Here is a 27,271-nt window from a genome sequence, read left to right on the forward strand (position 1 = left end):
CTGCCCTTGTATCACTCACCACACCTGAGAATTTATTGAACCTGCTCAGCCGAGCACAGTGCTGGTCTTACTTAGATGGTATTTCTAAAACCTTGCACAATGCCTACCACATATTAGGCGTTCAGTGTGTGTTGGCTGAATGAAGTTAATTAATAAGTCATGCTACATTCTAATGGAACTGTCAAAAGGAAACATCCAGAGACATCTCATAAAGGGAACATTTTATTTGGAGAGATCTTGAGCATTATTTTATCTTCATTTCCTGTTAAGGCAGTAACAGTCTTCCTGGAGGCAGGTGGGGGAGAATGATCTGAGGCTACATTAAGTTCAGTCTACGATGAAGCCAACCTCTTTGTATTCAGATGCGGCAGAAATACAGATTACGGGCTAGGAGAGGCCACAGATTGGCTTCTCGAACGTGCTGCCAAGGAACAGATCCAGGGCGAGGCATTTCAATTGCTTTGCAAAATGGCTAAGTTCCATTACATGCCATTCCTGAAGAGGATACCTCGTGGATGAGCCCATTTACCGGGACGGAGGGAGTCTAGTGTTGGTTCACAGTGCTCTGTCGCTTCCTAGCCTTCGGTAGGTTTTTATCATCTATTAGGGTGGTTCAGATTCACACTGCTCCTCTGGTTTTGTTTCAGAATTCTTTAAATGTCATATGGATATGACTGTGTATTGTGGGGGGATAAGGGGTGGGATGGGGGTGCGCTTTTCATTGGCACATAGTGCCCCCTTGAGCTTGGGGGGGTAGCAAAAAGCTTCTACACTACCAAAAAAGTAAACATTGATAATATGGCCTTGCAGCAATCAGATGTACTAAGATCTAACAGCAAATGAAAGCAGAGCCGAATTGCTTCTAGTCACCAGATAAGTTAGCCAGACCACATCAAGGAGAACAGGCAGGGCTAAATGCATGGAGAGCCAGCACCCTGAAGGCTGGATACTTTGCTGTGGCTCCACACTGCCCCCTGGTGGTACAATGCTCAATTACACCCTCCTTGGATGTAAGCTGCCCTGTTAAGAATCTGAGGACATCGTGTGCAAGATGTTAGACCAGGTCTCAACCCAAATCCTAGAGTTAAAAAACAGAGACTTCCTGTTGACCGATAAAACCACAACTGATGACATTTGGGATTCTAGTTCTGAGAAGAGGTTCTGATGATGTCCTACTTCTGCAAATCACCAGACTGTTGGGACCCCAACAGCCTGACTGATCTGTCAGATGCTCCAAAGGGTCCAGATACAAGAATGGGAAGCAGAGGTGGGCCACAGAAGAAGGCACAGCTCTGAGAGCGTGTAAAGCAGAGCTACGGGAGACAGAGTGTAGGGGACGGGGAACAGAAGAGGCTTGTAACAGATCAAATGCTGGCTGCCAGAAATAGGCTTTAGGACTGGTTGGATGATTTCCCCTCTCCTGGCTCTCACCTTGAACAAAAAAGGTAGCCAAATTAAGCCAGTTTGAAATATGATTAATAACAGTGCAGCTTCTATACTTGACTAATGGCAAAAGCAGGAAGGGTGCCTGGAAGAAAAGTTTTTTTCTTCTCTAGATTTTCAAGGCAGCAATAAATTCAACAATAAAAAAAGATTTGTAAGAGATTGGATTTTGTTTTTTGTTTGCAAAGAATGAAGCATTTTTGTTAAATACAGGAGAAGCTACCTGGCTGAACAAACATATACTTTCTGGAATCCTGGATAACGTCACCAAGTTGAACACTTTGGAATGGCTTTGACTCGTCCCCATGCTTCCTGTAGGTATCCCATGCTGAGCAATCAGGAATGTGCATGTGGCCTCCCCACTGGGATCTACACCCTCTTCATTCCTTTCCCCATGAGGCAAGCAAACACCGTCATGACCATTTTGGGGTTCACTTCAACCAGATCTTCTGGAAGAGCATACACTCTGGCGCCAATTTTTCGGGCCATAGAGATGGCATATCTAAAAGGGAGGAAAGAGGAAGAATGAGGGGAGCCTGAGCAACACAATATGAAGGGGACCCCTCAGGACCATACGCATTGTCATCCCACATACGACATACCACGTACCACACACCACATCTATATCCCAGATACTCTGCAGAACTCATTTTTGGGATACTTGGAGTCCGTCATGGCGTCCTCCCATTTTTGTGGGCAAATCTTGGCCCAACAAAGCTTCTGACTCTTATCAGACTTGCTGTCTAGACTCAAGATGATTACAAATGTATTATCTGTCCTTAGAGACCCCCTGAGCTCTTGCCATTTTTGGTGCCTTCACCATAAGTATTCTCTTGGGCTGCAGAGCGGCAGAAAATGTCATAGAACTGAACAAGAATGTGTGCTGGGAAAGGTTGGCAGACTCCATTTCCCCTCAGAAATATTTTTACAAGGAAGTAAAATGGGGAGATGCATCGGTCATACTTCAACCTCACACATCAGTTTTATTCCTTGTTCCATTCCAGTCTTTGCCCACATAGGCATGTATTTATTTATGTTACTATAATACTGGTATAGCAGAGTTTTATATTACACATTTTCCACATAAGATTATTATAGCTCCATTGGAACATTTTGCTCACTTTTTAATTATAGGAAGATAATTTTTATGAGTTGTAATCTATTTTCAAATAAGCCCACACTACTACCTGGCAATTCTTTTATTCACCTCATTTATTATCATGCAACCTCTTATAAGGACTACTCTAGAGATTCCCATTCTATCTAAGGCCCCATTATTCTCTCTGCTCTATAAACTAACTTTATTCTTTCTCTACTGATCATATTAAATGAAAAGCATCAGGCAGGCATAGTCCCCATTCTTTCTCCTTGACCATTTCTCAATCACTTCCTCTATATTGATTATTAATGAAACAAAAATGTACTTTTCTATTATAAAATACAGAGGGAAGTTGTTGAAAAATTAGAAACAAGAGCTTCAAGAAAATCATGCAAACCTTGCCACCAAAACAGAACCATTTTTAGCATTCTGTATAATCCCTTTTACCCATTTTTCAAAGGAATTTTGGATCATGCCTGCAGAGACGAGGGCTTGGGGGGTGGTGGGGAGCTCTGATATCAGACTTTGGACCTCAGCCTAACCACTTAGTAACTCTAAGACTTTGGGCTTTGTAAACTAACTTAAGAACTTCAAGTTCTTTAAACCTAATCACATTCTCCTTGAACAACTAGGCCCACGTTTTTTTTCTAATTTATTTTGTTTTAATTTCTAGGTTTTCATATGTATCCTTTCCTCTACCTGAAGTATTCTTTCTCCCTCCTTCACCTGTCTACCCCTAGCCTCCTTCTTATTGTCCTTTCAATATATCTCATCTTAGATGTTACTTGCTCTGATGATCTTCATTTCCCTTCCTGTCTCTTCCATAGCACCCTGTGTCCCTCATCTACCCCATCCTTCTATTGTAGTTACCATTCATAATTCCAGCATACAAGGAACACAGGCCTCCAAATTTCCCAAATTAGGAACAGAAAGAATACTGTTGAGAATATATATATATATATATGGCTGCTGGGCACTATTCAACTTGTTAATTCTGGAACTTTCTGATGGATTGAATTGTGTCCCCTCCGCCCCCCCCAAAAAAGATATATGGAAGCCCTATCCTTCTAGTAACTCAGATTATGGCCTTCTTTGGAAAGTTATTTGTTTCAGGTATAATTAGTTAAGATGAGGCCATGCTAGAGTGGGGTGGGGCCCTTATCCAATATGACTAGTGCCTGAAGAGACCCAGACACACACACAGAAGGGAGACAGCCATGTAAAGTCACAGACACATAGGGGAGGTCATGTGAAGACAGAGGCAGAGACTGGAGTGATCTATCTATAAGCCAAGGACTGCGGGCCATCAGCAGAAGCTAGGAGAGAGGCAAGGGAAAGATTCTCCCTCACAGGCGCAGAAGCCACCAACCCTGCCAACTTCTCAATCTCACACTAACAGCCTCCACAACTATGAGAGAAGACATTTCTGTTGCTTTAAGTTGCCCCGGTTGTGGTATTTGGTTATGACAACCCTAGGAAATAATACAACCGGCTCTGAGAAAGTCACCACTCCGGAGTATGGGTCAGCAAAATTTCCATTAAAAAAAAAATAGGGAGCCAATATTTTAGGTTTTGTGGGCTTTGTCACAGCTACTCAACTCTGCCCTTCTAGTAGGGAAGCAGCTAGAGAACATATGTAAATGAAGAGGCATGGCTATGCCAATAAAACTTTATTTATAAAAGCAGACAACCATCCAATTTTGGCTCATAGACTGTAGTCTGCTGCTCCTCACTCTACACGGTAAAGCCCCCCTCAAGCAGCTGCTCCCCAGCTGGTAAAGACTCTGGTCTTGAACCCCAGTCCTGCTCGGTCATATCTACGGCTAGTCACAAATGGGGTGTGTTTATATTTGGGCCTGGCACGTACTTTATTTAGGAAGTCTCTGATCGATCACAATTAGAAAATGGGTTTTATGAAACTAGAGGCTTGCTTACCAATTGGAAGAATATTCTTGTTGTCCTTTATCTTGCTCCCATTCTAACACTAGGAGTCTTAAACTGCTATTGTACAATATCTAAAGTAATGATGATGGGACACAGTAAGTAATGAGAAGAAAAAGCAAATAGCGCAATAAACTGCCCAAAAGGCACAAACAATAGACTTTATAGCTATCATTGCCAGTTGGGTCCTCCCCTCCCCCACCTCGGGCTTATTAACGTACTTGGCATTGTTGAGTTTCTCTTCATCATTCAGGTTTTCTGTCTTTAGAAGGTCATAGTTGATGGAACCTGGTTGAATGGCATCAATGAGATCCAGAACAGGCAGACTTGTGCTAATCTTCGGGTCCTGCACAGAGAGAAAGAGTTGGTTTCATCAGTATGTCCCCAGCTTACCTGTGTTTCGCTCAAGGGAAGTGGATGGTTCTCTCCTCTTAAACACAAAAGATACACAGCCTGGTTTGGGAAATGCCACAGTGTTCCACATGGGCTTTCAAGTCAACTGTCCTTTCTGTAGGTAGGGGTGTCACAGACTTCCCAGTGTCTCTGGAAGTGGAGGAAACCCATTGTCTGCCAACAGGCAGGGAGTCGTTCTCATGCAGTGAGTGGAAGGGAGTCTGCAGGCCATCCTGGGGCTGACCGGAAGGGATCGTGACGAGGACCCAGCTGGACAGGAGTTTTGGCAGATGCTCCCTTCTTGAAGACCTCAGGGAAAGAACGGAGTCCGTAGGTCCAAGGAGAGGGTTCCAGCAGATGCGTGAGTAAATGCAACAATAGTAACTAGCACCTGCTGTGGCCTCCCGGCTTGCCCAGAACTTCTTGTAGGTTGCCTTTAGGTTGCCTCACTTGTCGCCACCAGCCTCAGGTCTAGGCATCAATGCACAGTGAATAAAGGGAGTTTCTGAGATTCAGTGACTTACTGGTAAGTGGCAGAGCTGCATTTGAACCTAGATACTCCAACTTAAGATCCTGGGCTCTTTCTTTGGCATTGTAAGCATTTTCATGTTCACGCCCAGAGCTGTGAGGGCGCCCATGTGCTCTCCCCTCTCCTGGGCACCTGTGAGTGCACGCATGGAGAGGCGACAGCACGTGGCCCTCTGAGCAGAGTCAAATCCATACACCGCACTCCTTGAGGGTCCAAATCAGAATGCATTCTCAGCAAGGAACAAGCTACAGTACCCTTGCAAGGTGCTAGGTCTCTCGCATCGGTCCTCTGGAGAAGAGGAATGATATTTTAAAAAATATAGTGGGTCCATTTTTATTTACTCCTTGGTAACGTGAAGACTCTTACAAAATAAAATGGCTATGTAATCATAATCCAATTTCCAACATTAGCCTGAGTTTCTATCTCTTTTGGAGAGCCACGAGGGAAACCAAATGGAGGGATCTGAGTTTGGATACCTTTCCTCCTTTCCGCCCAAAGTCTTGTGCAAGCGCTGACAGGTGGAGCTGGCTGGCAACTGGCAACACTCATAGATGAGGAGGGGACCAGGGCTCCTTCCAAAATGGCTACTCAAGAGTGAACTGTGTTCACTGTTTTCTTTCTAGGATTTCACTTGAAAGGAATGTGGGGCTAAGGTGACATTTTTCTTTTGTGTGTGTGTGTGTGCACGTGTGTTTAATCAATTCTATAATGACTTCATGAGAAGACAGGAGAAAATGAGCCCCGAGCAACACAAGGAGTAAAAAAGCTGTCAGACCTTCTCAAGAATGAGTCCCCACAAGAACCCCGCTGAAGCCACAGGGCAACCTCATGGGCGGCAGTGACAGCTGTTTTGTGGAGAGGCTGCGCGCCCCTGGGCTCTCAGCCCCATGGCTGCACAGTAATGGTTCAGTGGCCTATGGCTGCACGCTGCTCTGGAGCCTCACCTCACAGGTAAAGGCGCTTTCTGCTCACTGACGGATCACCTCCTGCAATTAGTAGCTGTACCCTCAGCCACTGCAGCTCCAGTGTCCTCGCCTCTAAAGTGAGGTGAACACCAAAGCTGCCTTCACAACATCTGAGAGATGACACGAGGCATGACAAGCAAGGAGCCCCTGTTGCTCGGGGGGCGTTCCCTATTGTGAGTGTTCCCAGATTTGGCCCTTTGTCTGCTTTTATAAATAAAGTTTTATTGGAACACAACCATGCCCATTCATTTATATATTTTCTACAGCTGCTTCCTTGCTACCACAGTAGAGTCCAGTCTCTATGACAAAGCCTGCCCTTCCAAATCTTTTTTTTTTTTGGAAGAACTTGCTTAAGCCTCTCACCAGCCTCTGTTCCTGTGTCTGCTCAGCTCTCCAGACTGAAGGGTTAGCTGGAGGAGAGACAAAGGTGGCCATTATCTGTGATGAGCTCCCAGGGAGGACGTTCCTGGTGCAGCACAACCCAGAAATACTGTCTACTCTTTCTGGTGGGGTGAAATTTTCATTTTTTTTTCTTGATTGTTTTCTTGATTTTGAAGCGGAAGTCTATATCATGACAAACTGTCTCAGCAATCATGTTAATACAAACTCTGAAGGGGTCCCTTCCCCTAATTCCTGACCTTTAAACCAAAGCAAAAACAAAAACAAAAACAAACCCTAGTTAAGACAGCACAGACATTATGAATCAAGTGTGCAAGTCCCTGGAGGAAGGATCCAGCTAATGTATGAAAGAAGAGTTAAGAAATTTAATAAAGCATAATGCTGTTTTTAATAAAAATGGGATTTGGATACATGTACACAACTGCTTTTCCCCCAAAAACACCACATGGGAGAACTTTGAGCATTTTTATATTCCACCATCGTTAGGATACTAATCTGAATCATGAAGCTGTGTGCATTTAAACAATATTATTGTATTTTATGTTACTTTGGAAGAAAAATGCCTAAAACAATGTATTTAAAATGACGGGTTCTTTAAATTAATTATTATATGGATGCCTGGGTGACTCAGTTGGTTGAGTGACTGCCTTTGGCTAAGGTCCGCCTTCGGTTAAGGTCATGATCCCAGAGTCTCGGGATCAAGTCTTACATCAGACTCCCAGTTCCACGGGGAGTCTGCTTCTCCCTCTGACCTTCGCCCCTCTCATGCTCTCTCTCACTGTCTCTCTCTCAAATAAATAAATAAAATCTTTTAAAAAAATTAAAAAATAAAATTAATTCTTACAGGAGAAAGTGACAAGAAATTTGTCAATGAAATAGCCTGTGACCATTAAAACAATAATGGGTCATTCAAGCAAAATAAAAATTGGAGGGGAAGCCTCAGACACCTCACATTGAAGGTCACTTTAAAATAGAGGGAAAACAATAAAGATAAGCACATAGCTCAGATGGCCGTGAGCAAGAGACTAAGACTTTTACCTTGAAACTAGAGATAGATGAACTTTTCGCCGCTTCCTTCAATGTTTCATTCACCCAGTTGACAATAATGTCATCATTGACCTTCTGCCCACCTCCAATTTCTTCAAGAATATTCAGCGTGTACCTGAACAAAATCAAGAATGATTTCTAGAGAAAACTCGCTAAGGAATTCAATAACACAGAAAGCAGCCAGGGTAGAATTGTTCTTTTCTTCCTTAGGTACGCCTCAGAAGATAGCCTGGACACCATTATGTTTGCAGGAAAAATAAAGTAAAATAAAAACATTATTTCCTTTTAGAATATAATTTAAAATGTAGCTTTGTGGTTATTATCCTGAGATGCAGAATACCTCCTTCTAAGCACGGTCATTGCTCTGGATAGGAAGGGAAAACAGAAGAGAGGGAAAGGAAAGCAAAGCAAAGGATTCAAACCAGTTGACACTTTTCTTAAAGGAACCATGAGGGCACCAGGGTGGCTCAGTGGGTTAAGCCTCTGCCTTTGGCTCAGGTCATGATCTCAGGATCCTGGGATCGAGCCCCACATCGGGCTCTCTGCTCAGCGGGGAGCCTGCTTCCCTTCCTCTCTCTCTGCCTGCCTCTCTGCCTACTTGTGATCTCTGTCAAATAAATAAATAAAATCTTTAAAAAAAAAAAAAAAGGAAACCATGAAAATGGAGGGACAAGTCAATGTTAGAAAAACCCAAGGGGCAAGCATAATGAAGGAAAAATATTAAAGAGTTTTCTTCTTATACCATACAAGTAGAAATATTAGGAACACACAGACCACAGTTAATCTTTAGTCTGAGCATAAGAATCACCTTAGATGCATACTGTTAAGAGAATTGGGTTTTTCGGGAAAAGCTTTAAAAGACACTTCAAGTTCTAGTAAGTGAAAGAGTCGAGTGGTAGGTGCAATAAACAGAACAACTTTCTCCCAGGGAAAGCAAGGAGAGAGTCAAGATGAGAAATGCTCAGTCTGGGCCCGGAAACCAGACCAAAGATTAAGGAATTAACGGATTTGAATGGGATAAGGCTCAGGTAGATTTTCCAAATAATCGTATCCTGGAAAAAGGCCCTAGTTTTGATTGGTTCATAGAGATGATATTTTATGGCATCACTGGCTTCCTGTTTCCTGATAGTTTCCTGATAGCATGGGTATTGAGTTTTGAGTGGTTACCATAACAATGAAGCATTTCCACCAGGGGAGTGTGGTAAGAAAAGGCAGGTGAGTGCAGGTTTCATCCATCCTGTCTACCACCTCGTGGGGCAAAGGAAGTTTGATCTGCTAGAGGCTCTGCTTGTCTCAGAGGTGAATTCTCACTTCCCTTCATCAGGTACTACTTTGTTGACAGGTAGGGTCCAAGGGCATAAAGATTATTTTGAGTTAAAAGCAATCAAAACACAGCAGATTTAGGAAAAGCTCCTTACCTCCCTCCAGATCTGCTGAAAAGAATTTGGAAGAAAGACCTGGTCCAGGAAGAGAGCTATCAACATAGAAAATTGCATGACACTATGAACAAGGTGTGGCAGATAGGGAGGAACCTAGCAAGGCCTGTTTGATCGAAGTCCTCTCTATGTCTCCATGTTTCTGAGTGGCCCACCAAACATCCGTTTACCAAACATTTAGTCTTTTCATCTTCCTGAATTGCATTCCTTTCCTTTGAAGTCCCAGATCCCTACCCCTTCTCCTTAGTTCAGAATGCTATACCACTTCATTTGGCCTGCCCATCTTTGGAATTTCCAAGTCTGTGTGGATTCCTGTTCATACAAAATTAAATTTGATTTTCTCCTATTAATCTGTCTCAGGCCAATTTGATTCTTATTCTGGAAAGAAGGACGCTGAAAGGCAGAGGAAATTCTTCCTCCCTGACAATACTCCCAAGTGGACAGAAGCTAGGGAAGAAACCAGTACACACAGGCTCACCTCAATACAAAAGTCTGTCGGTGCCAACAAAAAGGCACCAAGCAACAGGGAAACTGAGAGACATACAGAAAATCATGGAGGCAGCTGGCTGCATTTGGGGGTCTGAGAACAGCCCCTCACGGTGGCAACAGAGTTCTGAGGAGTACACAATTGTCCTTCCCCCACCTCAAGGGAGGTGCGACAGTTTAAACGGAATCCTATCCCCACCTCTAAGCACAATGGTAAAAACAAAAGGAAAAAAAAGATAGAAGGACATTGGAATCTCAACTCTGGACAGTCCAGGCAGCACTCGCCGTAGATTCAAAATTTTAAACACAAATCAATTTGGCCCATGTCTACCTAGGATTTTCCTTGTGAGATCATTGCTCCATACCATCAAACGTGTTTGGGGACAACAGTGCTTTTATTAACCTCCAGACAGGATCCCAGCATAGCATCCCTGGTGCTTGCACACTGCGTTGTGCTAAGAAGCCGACTGTCACAGGGAAAGGGTGTCATGAGCCCCAGCGTCAGCTGGTGCCTGATTCAACAAAAGAGGATGGATGGGGGGTGCACGCGTGCCGCGGGAGGGGCTGCGATTGTTACTCACTTGCCTTCCTGCCTTCCAGGGCTTGTTTGATTTATTTAACATTTGACCCAGAGGGACAAACCGTGCTGTTTTGTTTTACAAGGACCTATCCCAAATTCACCGTCCACAGCCTGTTTGATCGGCGGTGAATTCCTCATCTGCCTGCATCTTTGTTCATTCGCTGGAGTCTGACACGGCTGGCTGCTGGCAGCTTCCTTCCTTCCAGCTTTTGTCTCCAAATTTATACAGATGCTATTTGTCAGCTTTCTAATCTGAAAACGACTTCCAGGCTCCTGAAGGGGAAAGGGAGGTTCAAGCACGCGTCTCTCATTTGTTCTTAGAGGGGAAAATGACATGCCATTTATTGTCCAGATAAATGACCAAATTAGCACATCTGTGCAATCCAATGAAATAAACTCCAGCTAGAACTAGCTCTAAATTTAATAGATTTGTTAATGTGTGGAACACAGAGAAAAAAAAGGTCCCCTCTGGTGGCATTTCCATAATTATCAGTCATTCCATCACCTTCAACAGTAATATATTTCTCTGTCCACTTTCTTATACCATTCTTGAGTAAGCACTCATGAGAAATGTGACTTATTAGCCAGCTGGGGACAGCAGCTGCAGTCTAGACTTTATGGTATATACACCAGCCATCGAGTACAACATCAGGCCCTGTTTCTATAAGATAAATGGAACAAAGATGATATTACAAGGTGATTTTCAGGTATTAGTAAATTCAAAGTGGCATAGAGTGGGCCGGAGGGTTTTTTTTTTAATCATTAAAATAGAAAACATCAAAGCTTACATCATATTCAAACCTAAAAGTCAACTTAACCATTACAACTAAAAAGATTTGTTCATTTTTTAAAGAAATCAGTAGCCAAGTCAGCCTATTAAGAATTAAACACACACATGAAAGACAAGAGAGAAGAGGTCACGCATGTTTCTGAAAATACCCTGGTACAGCTGCTCTTAGGGACGTTCAGGGACATTCTAGATGATTCTAGACAGAGCTGAGGTTTCTTTAGCGTTGGGAGTTTTCTGTGCCAGAAGAGCCTTGTGAATCTGCCTTTAAACTTAAAGGAGACCCCGGTTTAGAGGTGGGTAGTAGAGCGCTATACTTGGTAAAGCCAGTGTGAATCAGGTAGCAAACTCCATTATGACCACTTCTGATTACATCCCATCACCTAGAAACACTGACACACTTACTCTGAAGGCCATTGTGAATATCAGGGCTTAGAGACAGTGGGTTAGGATTAAAGCTAGTGCCTAGAGACACTACACACCTTGTCTTTGCCACTCACTCATGAGACATCGTGTAATGTGACATGTGGTTTCTGGAACTTCCTTCCAGGTAGTAAGTGAATTAAGTCATAGTAACATAGGTTCTAATAAAAGGATGTAAGATTTCTGCCTGGTCAAGGCCACCAGGATAGGGGGAAAGAGTGAAGCATTTAAAAGTAAACTATTTTACACTTAAAGGTTTGTTATCTTAAATTCTTCCCAAGCTCATGCTTTTGCACCAAAAATCATTTATTTTTATTATATTTTCTATTTATATATTACATTCTACCTTGTTCAAATAACATTGCCACATGGTTCTCACATTAGTCAAGTCTGTATTCAATTCTACAAGGTAACTAAAATTATCTCGTGAAGAACTAGCAGGAAATTCTGCTTCTAGCCATGGTGCAGTAATAGGGACCAGCCTTCCTCTTCTGCCTTAAGCACCCAAACACAATGAAGAACATATGAAGCAGTGGTGCTCAGAGACACTGGACAAAGTAAGCATAAAACAGTGGTCCCTGAAAGAAGGAAGGCAAGCCTGCTGAGCCCTAAGATTATCCCAGCTTATTGTGTGAAGAGTTTCCAGGCTGCAGTGCAGAGAGAAGGAGAACCCAAGCAGAGCAGAGCACTCCCCCTGAGTTGAGAGGACAGGACTGAGAACTCAAGGAAACCAAGGTGCCTGAAATTTGTGGGGCAGAATACCAGAGCTGCCTGGAGAGGAAAGAGTCATCTAGAAAGAATGCTCCGGACATCTTCAGAAGGTTTGCCGTAAGTCTTTAGCTGAGTATTACTCAGTGCACGTGTGTGAGCAAAGTACTAGAGACTGGAACAAGAACAGTCAGAAAAGAATGGACAGAATGATTCTCAGAAAGCACACAGCACTGGAAATAATTTGGTTCCCACCAGTCAGAGTGGAAAAACCTCATGATACCTACAGCATCAAGTTCAGTACTCAGAGGAGATTATCTCAGTACAGAGAGACAAAACTAGCTCAAGCCTAATTAAACTTTTAATAAGCCCCAAAAGGAGCAGACTGTGTTTAAGTATCTTAACTGCATCCCAGGAAAAAATTAGAGAATATTTAAAGGAATACAGAAATATCAGCATGCAGCAAGGTGAAATTCACAATGCCTCACATACAATACAAAAGAAGTGGCACAAAGAAGTGGCAAAATATAATCCATAGTGAGGATAAAAGTCAATTAATAAGAAACAGACCAAGAAATAACAGCGACTATAATTATGTTCAGTGTGTTCAAGCAGGTGGAGGAAAGAGACACTGGAGATGCTGAAAAGACCCAACTCAAATTTTTATGCATGAAATCTATAATCTCTGAGATAAAATATATAGATACATTGGATGGGGTGAATGTAAGATTAGATAATCCAGAAGAAGAGATTAATGACCTTGAAGACAAAGTAATAGAAATTATCCCAAATGAAACACAAAGAGGAAAAATGAAAGAGAGGGGAAAACTGAATAGTGTCAATGAACCTAGGACAACTTCAAAATGACAAAATAGGTGTGTAGTGCATACCTGGAGTCCCTCCAAAACAAACTGGGGTGGGTGGTATAGGGAATATATTTAAGGAAATAAAGACCACAAGTTTTCCACATTTGATGAACACTGCAAACCTGCAGATTCAAGATGTTCAACTAACCTCAAGCATGAGAAAGACCAAAGGCCATTATAATTCACTTGCTTAAAAAGAGTGATAAACAGGGGTGCCTGGGTGTCTCAGTGGGTTAAGCCTCTGCCTTCAGCTCAGGTCATGATCTCAGGGTCCTGGGATCAAGCCCCGCATCAGGCTCTCTGCTCAGCAGGGAGCCTGCTCTCCCCCTCCCCCCACTCTCTGCCTGCTTCTCTGTCTGCTTGTGATACCTCTCTCTCTCCCTCTCTCTCTCTGTCAAATAAATAAATAAATAATATTAAAAAAACGAAAACAAAAACAAAACAAAACAAAACAAAAAAAAACAGTGATAAACAGAAAATCTGAAAATAAGCCAGAGAAAAAAGACGTTATATACCAAGGAATGAAGTTAAGAATAACAGCAGATTTATTATTGGAAACAATGACTTTTTCAGACATCTGGAAGCTGAAATGCTTCCTCCCCAGCAGATCTACACTGTTAGAAATATTTCAGATAGAAGGCAAATGGCATCAGATGGGCATCTGGATCTATGCCATGGAAAGGTAAGCGCCAGAAAGGCAAATGGATAAGTATAGCACATACAGCACATTTTCCTCTTATTTGGAAAGATTCTTTAATAGATAATTGACTGTCACTTACACAAATCTAAAAATAGAATGTTGGAAAAAGATATGTCATGTTAGAATTCATCAAGATAAAGCTGCAGTGGCTATATTAACATCAAAAAAGTAGATTTCAGAGAAAATATTATCAGGAATAAAAACAGTCACAACACAATGAAAACAGAAGTGATACATTAAGAGGACAAAACCATCTAAAATGTTTAGGAATCTAATAGAAAAGTTTCAAAATACCTGAAAGAAAACTTAAGGACCTGAAAGGAAAAAAAACAAAACAAAATAAAACAAAACCAAAAAACCCAGGAAAATTTTAAAAAACACTCCTTTGGTTTTAAGTTTAGCTTAAAATATTGTTCCGCTGGTTTAAATCACATTCCTGAACATTTGCTAGTATCTTTCCAGATCATCAATAATACACTCAATAAAAAGTCATTTCCCTGGGCTACGTTACCTTCTCATTAACTGCCAAATCAAGGCTAATGTTAGAGTGCGGTTTCCTTCGTTGAGATCTTGTCCCCCAATGCCAACCAGGGAGAACTTAGCTTGATTCTTCCCCAGCTCCACTGCATAGTTACAATTTTCAAGCTGTTAATGAGCAAGAAGGAAAACATGTCATCACCTCTACGATGAGAAATATAAGATAATAAAAATAAAGACACGAAATGAAATAAATATTGTCAGACTGAATCATCTCTCAAGTCTTGCCTGATTTTGCAATGCTACATTTCTAAACTAGTCAAAGAACTTCCCACCTTTTTTTTTTTTTAATAGAACCCCTCACTTCCACCAAAACATATTCATAGTGTACTCTAAGTGCAAAACCAAAATGAATTCATTATTATGAACACGGTCATGGCTATATCACACTCCAGAAATAGAGGGCCATGCTCGGTGACCCATCCATGACATTCCTAAAACAGCTGAAGGCATGGAGATTGTCATGGAAAATCTGGATTCTCCATCCCACCTGCACATAATGGGCTGACGTGTGGGACAGGGAAGTATTCCTATGGCAACGCTTGGATCATTGAGAGCCAAGGAGACAAGGAATGGTGAGAAATACATGTACCGACCCCATCATTGTTTTACCAAACAATGTGTTCCCACTGTGTTGACATTAGACAAACTATTGGTACCAGTCAAACTGTCAGTCCCAAGCTCTAATTCTTAAGGAAATTAGAATAAGCATCCTGCTGGTGGAAGAGCGACCCTGTAGCTCGGCTTGCTCTAATTATCTTAATTAGAATTTTTACATCATAATGTTTAAAGACATCCAACATGGAATTATAAATAAGTAATCAACTGAAATAATGGACTCACTTTAATGAAACCGTTCAGGCTTCTGATTGCTGTGCTATAATTTAATCCCTGGATAAACATTACTTATCTAGGTCTGGCCTCCTAATAAAGTATTCACAGGGTGCGCTCGAGGCCTGTGACTTCCCCTGCCTGTGGGAACATCTGGAGAGTCACTGTGTACCTTCTTCATGTTGCCTCCCAGTTTGGGGTATGGTGGTTTGTTTACTCTATTCCAATCAACAGGGACTTTAATCTTTTCATAGAGCTGGAAGATGACCAGGGCATCCGATAAGTCACTGGACAAAAACAAACACAAAAAGAATTCTCAGACAGCCACCACTGATTAAAGGCCTACCAGGGGCAGGCCCTTCCTTTTATATTGGCACAAGGAATGTTTGCAACAACCCGACAGAACTGGTATTAGTAGCTGCATCTTTAGAGGTGAAGAAACTCTGACTCGGAGAAACCGAAGAAACTTAGGCAAGGTCTCTCCCAGGATGACTATCTGTGCCCTGGGGGCCTGAGCTCGCTTCCTCCAGGAAAAGAAATATGGCTCCAATGAATGGCATAGGGGACACGTCACCGTAAACTCAACATTTTTTGTTTTGCCTGCTAAGGAGCAGGCCGCAGGGTTACAAGGTGTAGGAAATCTGTCCTTTTGCTGGGTTAGGATTGTGTACTGACCACAGAGCAAGGGTGGTGTGTGGAAGCGAGTCTCTCAGCTCAGTTTGGCAGTAACCCCCTTCTCATCAAGGTGCACACATTTGTGAAGAGAATTGCCCACCACAGAGATACTTGAAATCCTGGGGAATCTTCCAAAGTCTTGGTGTCTCTTGTTAAAGGTGAGTCCCCACACACTCTTACCTATACAAGTGATTGACTCGAGGGTTAACGCCCAAGGAGTTCATCCAGTTCCTAAATGTCCGTTCTTCTCTCGTCTCACCTAAATTAATGAAGACCTGTTATCTTTCAGACCCCTAGAAAATATGCCTCTTTTATGATCAACATTTAACTAACGAGGCTATAGTAAAAATTGAACCTAGAATGAAAAAAAAAACCCTTAATTCAATAAACCTTAATGGATTTGGATGAAGATTGTTATTCTGTGTTCATTTTTTCTTCTCTAGTCCAATTCAGTGAATGTTTCTATAACATCTATTAGTAGGACACAGGCTCCTGTGTGGGGAAGCAGTTCAGAGCTGGCCCCCAAAACGTCATATTCTTTACGGAAAAACAAGAATATAGGCATCAAAGCGAGATCACGCAAGCCCCGGGGTATGAGGTGGTATGAGGTAAATATGAGGGAAATTTATTTGCTATTTGAGTTGAAATAGGAGAGAGAACAGTTTGGGAGGGAGTGGAGTTTGAGCCCTACCTTATATATAGGGCTGGAAAAACCTGGGCCAGAAGGAGGAAAGAGGAGAGGATGTGAGGGAATAGGAAGTGGCGGGAAGAGAAGACAGCAGACACAAGGAGCATAAAGGAAGCCACCAATTGCACTACTGGGTATTTACCCTAAAGATACAGACGTAGTGATCCGAAGGGGCACGTGCACCCGAATGTTTATAGCAGCAATGTCCACAATAGCCAAACTATGGAAAGAACCTAGATGTCCATCAACAGATGAATGGATCAAGAAGATGTGGTATATATACACAATGGAATACTATGCAGCCATCAAAAGAAATGAAATCTTGCCATTTGCGAAAACATGGATGGAACTAGAGCGTATCATGCTTAGCGAAATAAGTCAAGCAGAGAAAGACAACTATCATATGATCTCCCTGATATGAGGAAGTGGTGATGCAACATGGGGGCTTAAGTGGGTAGGAGAAGAATAAATGAAACAAGATGGGATTGGGAGGGAGACAAACCATAAGTGACTCTTAATCTCACAAAACAAACTGAGGGTTGCTGGGGGGAGGGGGGTTGGGAGAAGGGGGGTGGGGTTATGGACACTGGGGAGGGTATGTGCTTTGGTGAGTGATGTGAAGTGTGTAAACCTGGCAATTCACAGACCTGTACCCCTGGGGATAAAATATATGTTTATAAAAATAAAAAAATTTAAAATAAATAAATAAATAAATAAAAATTAAAAAATTAGAAAAGGGAGCCACAGGCAAGGTCTGTATAAAAACCATTAGGAACTCATTTTTCAAGGATCTGTGTGATAGGTGGAGATAAGGCTCTTTGGTAGCTACAACCAGAAGTGGGGTTCTCTGAATGCCAACCACCAGATTTGGGTTGATATTTTAGACAACACCAGTCATTACAGGTTCTTTTTTTTATGATGACAATAAATTCTTGAGCAAGGCAGAGATACAATGAAGGCGATAGTGAGATGTGCCTGGAAGCAGTGTGCAACATTGCCGACAGGCAATGTGCATTTAAATTAAACACACAGAGGGGATGGTGTGTGCTACCTACACATGGGCACACTCAAATGGTTGATAAATGGAGGAACAGGCCCCCAAGACCTATTGAAATGGTTGGTGTCTGATTTAATAAGAGTCCAGAAAGCAGTAAGGAAAAAAAATAAAGATCTACAAGTCATTCTGCAGGAAGAACTACTAGTATTTACTCATCAGTAGACTCTGGGGTGGAGAAGAAGAAAATATCAAAGTGGGACTCAGGGTTTTGGTGACTGAAGAAAAACAAAGTGGTATGATTAATGAAAATGGAGAGTTTCTAAAGGACATGGGTGGGAAGCAGGGAGGGCAGAAAGGCACCGCAGGGAGGAGAAATGATCAATTGTGTTTGTAGATGCTGAATTTCCAGCGATAGCAAAGCAACCAAATGGGGATGCTCTAGAGGCAGCTGGAAGTGGGTGATTAGAGGGCTTGATGTATATACTTGGTAGTCAACAAAATGCCTGGACCCCTGACCACAATTTATCAAATGATACAAATGCAGCACTGTTGGAATACGGATTGATTTTTATACTTCCAGCTCAGGTAAATTATTGCAGGAAAAAAAGAGATCAATCAAAACTTTAAATCCAGATTTCCTTTCTTTAGTGATATTCATTTTGTATTAATTTTGTCTTGATTTTTTTTTTTTTTTTGGTGTCAACATTAAAACTCATTCATGAAGGAAAAAAGAAGAACCCGACGATAGCTACACCCTTTTAATCTGATGTTAGGGCTGTAACCCCCAAAACACAGCAGTCAGGGATCCTGCCTCAAAACTGAACTCCGCCCCACCCCACCTCCCACATCCAAATCAAAGAAACAGAACAAAAACCTCACTAAGCACCTCTTAGTATTAAGTTAAATATTTTTGGGTGACAAGTGGCTGCCGTCTCTTGCATGAGGAATTAACACTTCGTCCATTAAGTACATAAATTGGGTTTTTGGAACTCAGGATTTATTTTTACCCTATAATTAAATGCATTGTCTTCCCTAAAACTTTTAATTCTGATAATGGATGAAGCTTATGCATAATGGATGCGATATAATGGATTTTGATTATTCCTGCTTGGCTGTAATTGACTTGATTAATCTATTTATTCTCTTGGTTATATATCAGAGAATTGATGACCTGTTTGCACATCTTCCCCCAACGTGTGGCTTATATTTGCTTAGCAGGTAATTTCAAACCGCCCTTGAATTGGAATGGTGAATGCTTTCCCAAACTTCTAAGCAACAGGTTTCCAGTTACCTTCAAGAGCCCCCCAGTCGATGTCCTGGTTCTCAGGTTTGTGCAGGGCAGGGTATCTGTTAAAGAGGTTGGCAATGAAAGCCAAGTTCAACTTGGGGTTCCCTCGGACTACATCTGTGGCTGTGACAAACTGCCGGCAGCCCAGCCTCTCTGCCTGCTGCAGCATGCATTCTGCCCTCTGGATGTCATCCTTCTCCTGCAAAAGGGAAAAGGCCAGTTCAAGGTTGGGTCAAGGCTGTCCATGCAGAAAGGAGGTAGGAGAATATGAACAAGAAATGGGAATCTTATGGGCGCACTTGGTGTTTAACCTCAGATCGACACTTAATCATGGCATAGGATTACTTCTCTTTGCCTGAACTGAAATCAGCAAGTAAAAGGTATCTCAGAAATTGAGACATTGAGTCTCTTGTCTCTCTCTATACAGAACCAGGTCAGATGAAGGCTTGGTTGTCCTGTTCTTAAAGAGATTCAGCAGATTCTATATAGAAGTTTCTCATTTAAGCAGATCTTAATTATTTTCAACGATGAAACTTCCCTTTTATTATTTGCTTACAGATTCTGTGTGATTTCATCTATCAAAAGTGTCCCTTTATTGTCATAAATAACACTCCTATTATCAGTTCATCAGAGACATTCCCACCACTCAGTACGAACTTTCGATTCATAGAGCCACCTTTCCCACACGTGGAGCTGTTGTGCGTGTGACTCAAACACAATGAATGTGATCACTTAGTCGAGCTACACATGGTCAGCGATGAATCTGTAGCAGCAATTTGGCTTTTGCAGACTTCAGACCAGGGGCTTGACATGTTAACAGTCTGTTCAAATAGTTCTAGGGAATCTCCAGTCATCTGTAAGTAGACTCTTATCTGAACATAAAGTTTTGTTGAAAGGTGGTCCACCATTCTTAAAACGTTTAGGAGTCTATGACCCTACCAAGTTTCAGGAAACGGAACTTTTCATTGTTTATTAACATAATGCTTCCCTAGATACCGCTGCACATTACATACTTCATGAGCTTGTCATTTGAGAATGAGTTGACTTAAATATTAACATTGGATTTAACTCTAAACGAGGCTTAAGACTGGATAATACTCTCGAGGTGAGTATGAGTGGTGGCAAAATCAGTGTGAACATTCTGACCCATGCTGTGCGGTCTTTAAGAACTCTCAAACCAGACACATCTAAGAACTCACACAATCCTACCTAGGGTTTTCCTCCTGTTATCCGCCCCCCACAATGATGTGGTGATGTAGATTGTGGCTGGGTGAATGTTGGAGCCACCCTGGGTTTAAATCCTTTCTATACCATGACTCTGTGGTCATGAGATGACTACTACCCTCTCTGACCTTCAGCCTTCTCAACTATCGAGCTGGTATTTAACACTTAGCTTAGTGATATTTGCGACAGTTAGAGGCCATGTATGCAAAATGCCTAGTGTAGTGCCTGGCACTGGAGGGGGTGTTGTCTCCTTGTCATTACCAGAGGAGAAGGATCCAGCCTTGGATCAAATAGCTTCCAATAATCTATCATACTAAGTAATCCATCTGAGACTCAGCTTTTTCATTGATAAAATGAGAATTTATTTGTAAAAATATCCCACTGATTTCCAGAAATAATATTCAGGCACCTAAAAATAAACACAATAATACCTCTTGGTGTCCTGTGTCTCTTAAATGATGAGACATACAGACATGCCTACCATGGTGTGTGGCACTTGAACAGTATTAGTTTCTTTCTTTCCTGACTATTTTCAGATGTACTTTCCCACAGTTATAATCCCAAACCATGAACAGTTGTTAACAGTTTTAACAGGGCTTTAAGCAGACACAGGCACTCCTGGAAATCCCAGAGTCAGGGTCATTCAGGGCCACGGAACCACCAACGCAAGGACAACATCACATTCTCTAAACACAACTTGGGACATGGCCTTACCCTTAGTCCTGACATGTCAATAACAACGGCAGGGATACCTTCTTCATCTCCTTTTGGAGCCACCTGCTCAAGCAGGTGGTAATAAGCTTTTGAGTCCTATGAGAAATTAAGAAATTACAATTTCAGAATAGCACAGCTAATCACACACTTAGCACAACTATAATTTCCCAAAAGCAAACATATTATATTTCTTATTTGACTGTCATTCAAGAATGCAACTTAATTAACAAAGCTGGAAGCATTCACTAATTTGAATTTTCTATTTCTCTGTTTACGTATCATCTTTCTTTTTCAATGGAACATAACAAATATAGGACATACACAAAAAGCAACCCGAAGAAGCAAATGCTATTCTGTTGTTCTTAGGGGAGAAAAATAATTTATTTGTAGGTATTAAATTATATATAGGAAAATATATATACCTTTATATTGCTGTAGAAGTCAGTCAGCTAAGGTTTAATTAAAAAAAAAGTGACAGAAAAAGGAAGCAGAAGTTTAAAGCAGAGTTTAAAAACACATTTATATGGACAATCAGCAAAAGAAAAATAAGGATTTCAAAGACAGAAGGTTGAAGCAGTAACAAGCGATCTTTATGTAATAGGAGATATTAAGATGACAAGCACATTCAATGTCTATCAAGAAGTTGGAAAAAAATGGTTAAATTTGATGACAGCAGATTGGATACAGTTATTGAATTCTCACATTTTCCTAGATTTACAAATATGGTTATTGAAGAAAAGATTTCGCAGAATCCTAGACTTAGAATTATAAGTTCATGCTCATTCAATACAGATCATCAGGTAATTTATTTAAATAATTTAAAATCATCTTAATTTCTCTTAAAGACTGAAAAATCAGCTGTTGTTCTTTTTGTTTTAAAAACTGGGTGGGGCCTGGGGACAGCAGAGGTAGGCTCCCCACTTACGACATTAGAGACATTAGAACAAGAGAAAGCCTGCCACTGATGTTGCACCTGGGGAAACTGATTTTTATCCCTCCCTTCCACCCTCCCCTTCTCTTACTTTTCGCCGTAGCTATTTTGAAATCAGTGAAAGTTCTGTGCAGGTGTTGGGCACAAATCAAATCTGCTTGCCACGTGTTACATCTGGTTAGCTTTGCTAAGTCTCCTCTCATTTTCTCTGACCCTAATAGACCCTTCTCACTCGCTGTAGGGTGAGTGTTCTCTCCAAGTTTGCTGACTTGGTTGATTTCAGGGCGCCTCCCAAAGCTGCCAGATGCTCAGACACACATCACAGTGCTGACCTTGGGCACGTGCACCTGCCCCCAGTGACAGCTACCACCCCAGTCTCGGCTCAGCTTGTCAGTGCCCATGGTTATTATTCTAAGAAAGACAGCTTTAGAGGGATGAGAAATCACGCAAATGTATGGCTCAGATGAAGCAGCCTAATTTTGGCTGAAAAGCTTGAAAATTTTGGCTGAAACAGGTGCAGAGCTTAAGGGCTGGACACCGAGGAAGGTAACGCTGCTGTCTGACTCCTGTTAATCCCTGTTTGGTTGGTGGTGCTACGCCCTCAATAACCAGTGAAAGTGGCGTAGTTAGAAAAATGCATTTGGCCTTATTAGCTTAGGTGCTAAGGAATGGGGGACGTTCCATCTGGAAGCTTCTGTCTAACTAGCACCATGCCCAGCGGCCCCTGAGTCCACAGTAAGGGAAAGCTGTCAAAGAAACAGAAGCGTGGGAGACTCTTGATGAGTCATGTGACCTTTCGTGGACTCTTTCTCTTTGGAGATTTCTTTAACTTTCAAGAAAGTGGAGCCTGAAATGTTTTTTTCCTGCTGCCTCCCAGCATCTCATACCGTTCCTTAAGCTCCTTCTGTCTTGGCCCATCTGTCCTTAGTGCCAACAGCTGTCTTTCACCCTGACATGGGAATTCCAACAACTGGAAAACCACAGGGCAAGCTTCCCTCAGCCTTTCCACACCTTGGGTCTCCGCTGTAGGACTCCCTGCCCTTCTGCTTGCCCTGGGGGACATTCTCACTGCAGAGAGTTTCCAGAGTCATTAACTTTTAAAGACAACTCTGCTTTCTACAGAGGAAAACCTTGCAAGAAATTCACTGGCTGTTTCACAGAAGCACTATGTACGGTGCCCAAGTACAGGGGACCTTGGCGGCTGACGTGGGGCTTGAATCCTGACCCGGCTCCCCAGCTGTGCGAACCTGAACAAATTACTGAAGTTCTCTTCTACCTCAGTTTCCTTATCTGCAAAATGAGGAAACAATCATCTTTATCTCAGCGGTTTTGTGTGAGCATTAAATGAGCCCATACATGTGGAAAGTAGGTAGAACAGGTCCTGGTAAGCACCAGACACCATGTTTGATATTCTTAGGGTCATTAGAAGAGGAATCCTCATTTAATTTTTTTTTTTTTTTTTAAGGATTCCCATCTGATGCTCCCAGCAGACGCTCCCTGATTTTTTATAAAATTGGGACATCCCTGTCCTACGCATCCTCTCTTCCTTGAGAAGCAGTCTGACTCTCACCCTTCCTCCCTCTACTTGCCAAAGCTGTGAGCCCCGGGAGGGCCACGTCCCTTTGGTGCTGAGGTCAGGTCACCACGGGGCCCACAGGCGGAGCTGCACGGGGAGTCCTGGGAGGCCCGAGCTGCTCCCACAGCCCCAGCCACCCTCTAACGAACTCTAGGGCTGCTGAAGTGATGGAGCTGAGTCTTCGTGCTTTCTCCAGGAATGCCCCAGTTCCCCATCTCCTCGGCAGTTGGTCCTGCTCCGAGCACACTCCTCCTACCTTGATGTCGGTGCTGAAGTTGCTGATTTTGCCGCAGCCTGCGTTCTCCAGGTGGTAATTAGCCCACCTCAGCAGGAGCTCCTCGGGGGACAGCTTCATCAAGTCCTCCAGACTCTCCCCTTCTCTCAAAAGAGCAATCAGGGCTGAAGAAGGACAAAAGCCGAAGAAAAATAAATACAGGGGATGTTTGAAGGGATTAGTTAGAACTTCAATTGAGCTCCGCTGGAAAGCTGACATAGCAGATGTTATTTCTCTGAGGTGAGGGTACTTACAGCCCTTCCCATGGAACAAACACTTTATTATCATTCCCTTATCTATTATCCTCAATTTTCAGGTGGGGAAGACAAGTCACCAGTATATCTCAGTGCTATGCCCAAGAAGACCTCGGCAGAGCCACAGAAATAACCAAGACTGTCAGGGTCAGAAAGTTCTGCCGGGTCTGTCAGACCACCTTTCACCATATGACAACAGTTCTGCTTTTAAGAGATCAATTTTGTAATAATGACAATTGTCTTCTTGTCTGTTCCCATAGGTGTTTTATATTTCAGATGCTTACTTGCATAATTATAGCATCTCAAAAAGTATAATCAACTCTTTCCTCTATTTTCCCCAGCTAAATAAATACATTTTGCTCAGCTGGAAGGTTTAAATTGAGTCGAGGCTATAATTTGTAAATCAATTTTCTTTCTCGTGGGTTCTAAGTTTCCTATTTGCTTCTTCTCCTCTATATTATGTTTAATATATATCGGTTTAAAAATGGCAACCCAGGGTTCTTCACCTGTTATTGTGATTTAGAGATAGAAATTAAAAAGTATGTATAACTAAAGATCAGAATTTGGCTACAAATTGCCTATTGGTGGGCTCTGTCCTGGAAAGCTAAAAGGTAACTCTGTTTTTTATATGATTCTTATCATCAACTACTCCTTTTGTCTAAACAACTGGCTGCAATTGTTCAAATGCAGATGAGATGCAGAGAGCAGACAGAATAAGATTGGCAGCTACAATAATTAGTTGTGAACTCTAAAACCCTGCATATAATCTTCCATAGTCTCAGTAGGAAATAGATCAACTCTCTCCTAACCAGGAGCTAGCACTGTGAACTGCTTCATCAAAGAGTTAGAATGAGTCTATTTGTTACAAAGTATCTAGAGGTCAAGTAAACCCAGAAAAGCTCTTATGGATAGAGCCTAGACAGCTAGACTGAGCTCTAGGTTCTAAACAAGCATTAGTCTGTGGTCTTAAAAAGCTTTTGCTCTGTCATTTTTTAAAAGTCTGGTCAGTGTGGATATAAACTGTTACATTAATGCAAGGGATGCGATGCAACTGTAGTTCTCAAAAGTTGAAGATTCTGAGCTCAACGTTTCCTGACATCTTCCCCCTACAGCCCCCAGTCCATGCATTAATAAAAGGCCAGGCTACTCTTAACATCTGCGGCTTTGTACATACCTTCATTTCTACTGAGTTCGATGTCAGCAAACAATCCAATCTTGATGACTTGCCACAAAAGTCCCAGGACCAGGTAAGGCTTCCCCTCCTTTAAGTCCTCAGCCCCGATGTTAACCACATGGCATCCAATGGCTGAGGCGGAATTCAGAGCCAGGTTCAAATTCTCCTGCGGGAGAAAAAGTATACAAATGTTGATTTTGACTTTGCAGATGTCAAATTAAGGATTCCTGGATGACAACAATGCCTTGCTTCTGGAAAGTTCATAGGTCTAGAAGCATGGTCTTCACTAAATTTTGGCACTGAGAAAAAGCAGTAAATAACAGCTGAAAGAAAAAATCTGGGCATATGCCTCTTCGATCAAACCGGCACCCTGAGTCGAAAGCCCATCGTGGCCCAGATGAAACTAATGAGGGTTACAGTTTTCCATTTTTCCCTGTGATGGAGCCTATGCCCTCAATGTCCCCATCTGCCAGACATAAAGGGGCACCTTTGAGGATAGTCACTGTCTTGTCATTGGCTATCATTAACAGTGCAACTGTCAATGCAAATCACGGTCACAAAAAAAGAATAACAAAACAACTTTTTGACTTTCAGATTGGGTATTAAGAGAATGAAAAAGACACAAATCAAATTCCTAGAAAAGATAAGAGTACTTTTTACTGAGACAATTTATTGAGTATCCATGATATCTAAGGACCTGAAGTATAAACGCACCTATTCATACACACACACAAACAGGCACACACACATATAGACTACATGTTCTTATAACTAACAACAGTGTATATAATGTGTATATAACTCATACACAGTTGGAATAGAATCAATGACATTTTTAGTCTGGAATCTGTACACTGTTCTTGGGTCCAGATAGGAGACGATATTAGAGGCAGTGATGTATAGAAGTTGTTTTTATGACAAATTAAAAATAAAACCAGGCCACTAGTGAATTGGAAAGGGACTATCAGAAAAGTAGTCTTGGCTGGAAAAAGGACAGTCTCTTTAATAAGTGGTGCTGGGAAAATTGGACAGCTATGTGTAGAAGAATGAAACTTGGCCATTCTCTTGCACCATATACAAAGATAAACTTGAAATGGATAAAAGACTTCAACGTGAGGCAGGAATCCATCAGAATCATAGAGGAGAATATAGGCAGCAACCTCTTTGACATCGGCCACAGCAACTTCTTTCAAGATATGTCTCCAAAGGCAAAGGAAACAAAAGTGAAAATGAATTTTGGGGACTTCATCAAGGTCAAAATCTTCTGCACAGCAAAGGAAACAGTCAACAAAACAAAGAGGCAACTCATGGAATGGGAGAAGATATTCATAAATGACAAAACAGACAAAGGGCTGATATCTGAGATCTATAAAGAACTCCTCAAACTCAACACACACAAAACAGATAATCATGTCAAAAAATGGGCAGAAGACATGAACAGACACTTCACCAAAGAAGACATATAAATAGCTAACAGACACATGAAAAATGCTCATCATCACTAGCCATCAGGGAGATTCAAATCAAAACCACATTGAGATATCACCTTACACCAGTTAGAATGGCCAAAATTAACAAGACAGTAAACAACATGTGTTGGAGAGGATGTGGAGAAAGGGGAACCCTCTTCCACTGTTGGTGGGAATGCAAGTTGGTACAGCCTCTTTAGAAAACAGTGTGGAGATTCCCCAAGAAATTAAAAATAGAGCTACCCTATTTACCCCAAAGATACAGATGTAGTGAAAAGAAGGGCCATCTGTACCCCAGTGTTCATAGCAGCAATGGCCACAGTCACCAAACTGTGGAAAGAACCAAGATGTCCTTCAATGGACAAAAGGATAAGGAAGATGTTGTCCATATACACTATGGAGTATTATACCTCCATCAGAAAGGATGAATACCCAACTTTTGTATCAACACGGACAGGACTGGAAGAGATTATGCTGAGTGAAATAAGTCAAGCAGAGAGAGTCATATGGTTTCGCTTACTTGTGGAGCATAAGAGATAACACAGAGGACATGGGGAGATGGAGAGAAGAAGGAAGTTGGGGGAAATTGGAAGGGGAGATGAACCATGAGAGACTATGGACTCTGAAAAACAATCTGAGCATTTTGGAGGGCCAGAGGGTGGGAGGTTGGGGGAGCCTGGTAGTGGGTATTATGGAGGGCATGTATTGCATGGAGCACTGGGTGTGGTGCATAAACAATGAATTCTGGAACACTGAAAAGAAATTTTTAAAATATAAATAAATAAATAGATAGATAGATAGATAAATAAAAGAAAAGTGGCGTTGGGGTGGCTGAGT

At 41.9% G+C, this 27,271-nt stretch overlaps 1 protein-coding gene across 3 annotated transcripts in view; it reads right to left on the reverse strand.

Annotated features, from left to right (window-relative positions):
- Positions 1-204: 204 nt before the first annotated feature.
- LCP1 (lymphocyte cytosolic protein 1) overlaps positions 205-27,271 on the reverse strand; it is an 84,815-nt gene continuing 57,748 nt past the window's right edge. For 2 of the 3 annotated variants that reach the window (XM_032315431.1, XM_032315429.1), the window contains exons 7-16: positions 24,966-25,131; positions 23,520-23,662; positions 20,757-20,852; positions 18,822-19,017; positions 16,026-16,104; positions 15,343-15,457; positions 14,314-14,447; positions 7,808-7,931; positions 4,705-4,829; positions 205-1,945 (exon numbers count right to left, since the gene is read on the reverse strand). In XM_032315431.1, the coding sequence (XP_032171322.1) occupies positions 1,813-1,945; positions 4,705-4,829; positions 7,808-7,931; positions 14,314-14,447; positions 15,343-15,457; positions 16,026-16,104; positions 18,822-19,017; positions 20,757-20,852; positions 23,520-23,662; positions 24,966-25,131 (1,311 nt within the window). In that variant the 3' untranslated portion in view covers positions 205-1,812. Of the gene's footprint in view, positions 1,946-4,477; positions 4,558-4,704; positions 4,830-7,807; positions 7,932-14,313; positions 14,448-15,342; positions 15,458-16,025; positions 16,105-18,821; positions 19,018-20,756; positions 20,853-23,519; positions 23,663-24,965; positions 25,132-27,271 lie in introns of all 3 variants that reach the window. The other variant, XR_004279391.1, reaches the window with a different exon arrangement.

This window comes from Mustela erminea, chromosome 15, assembly GCF_009829155.1.
Source record: "Mustela erminea isolate mMusErm1 chromosome 15, mMusErm1.Pri, whole genome shotgun sequence".
Classification (NCBI taxonomy): Eukaryota; Metazoa; Chordata; class Mammalia; order Carnivora; family Mustelidae; genus Mustela; species Mustela erminea.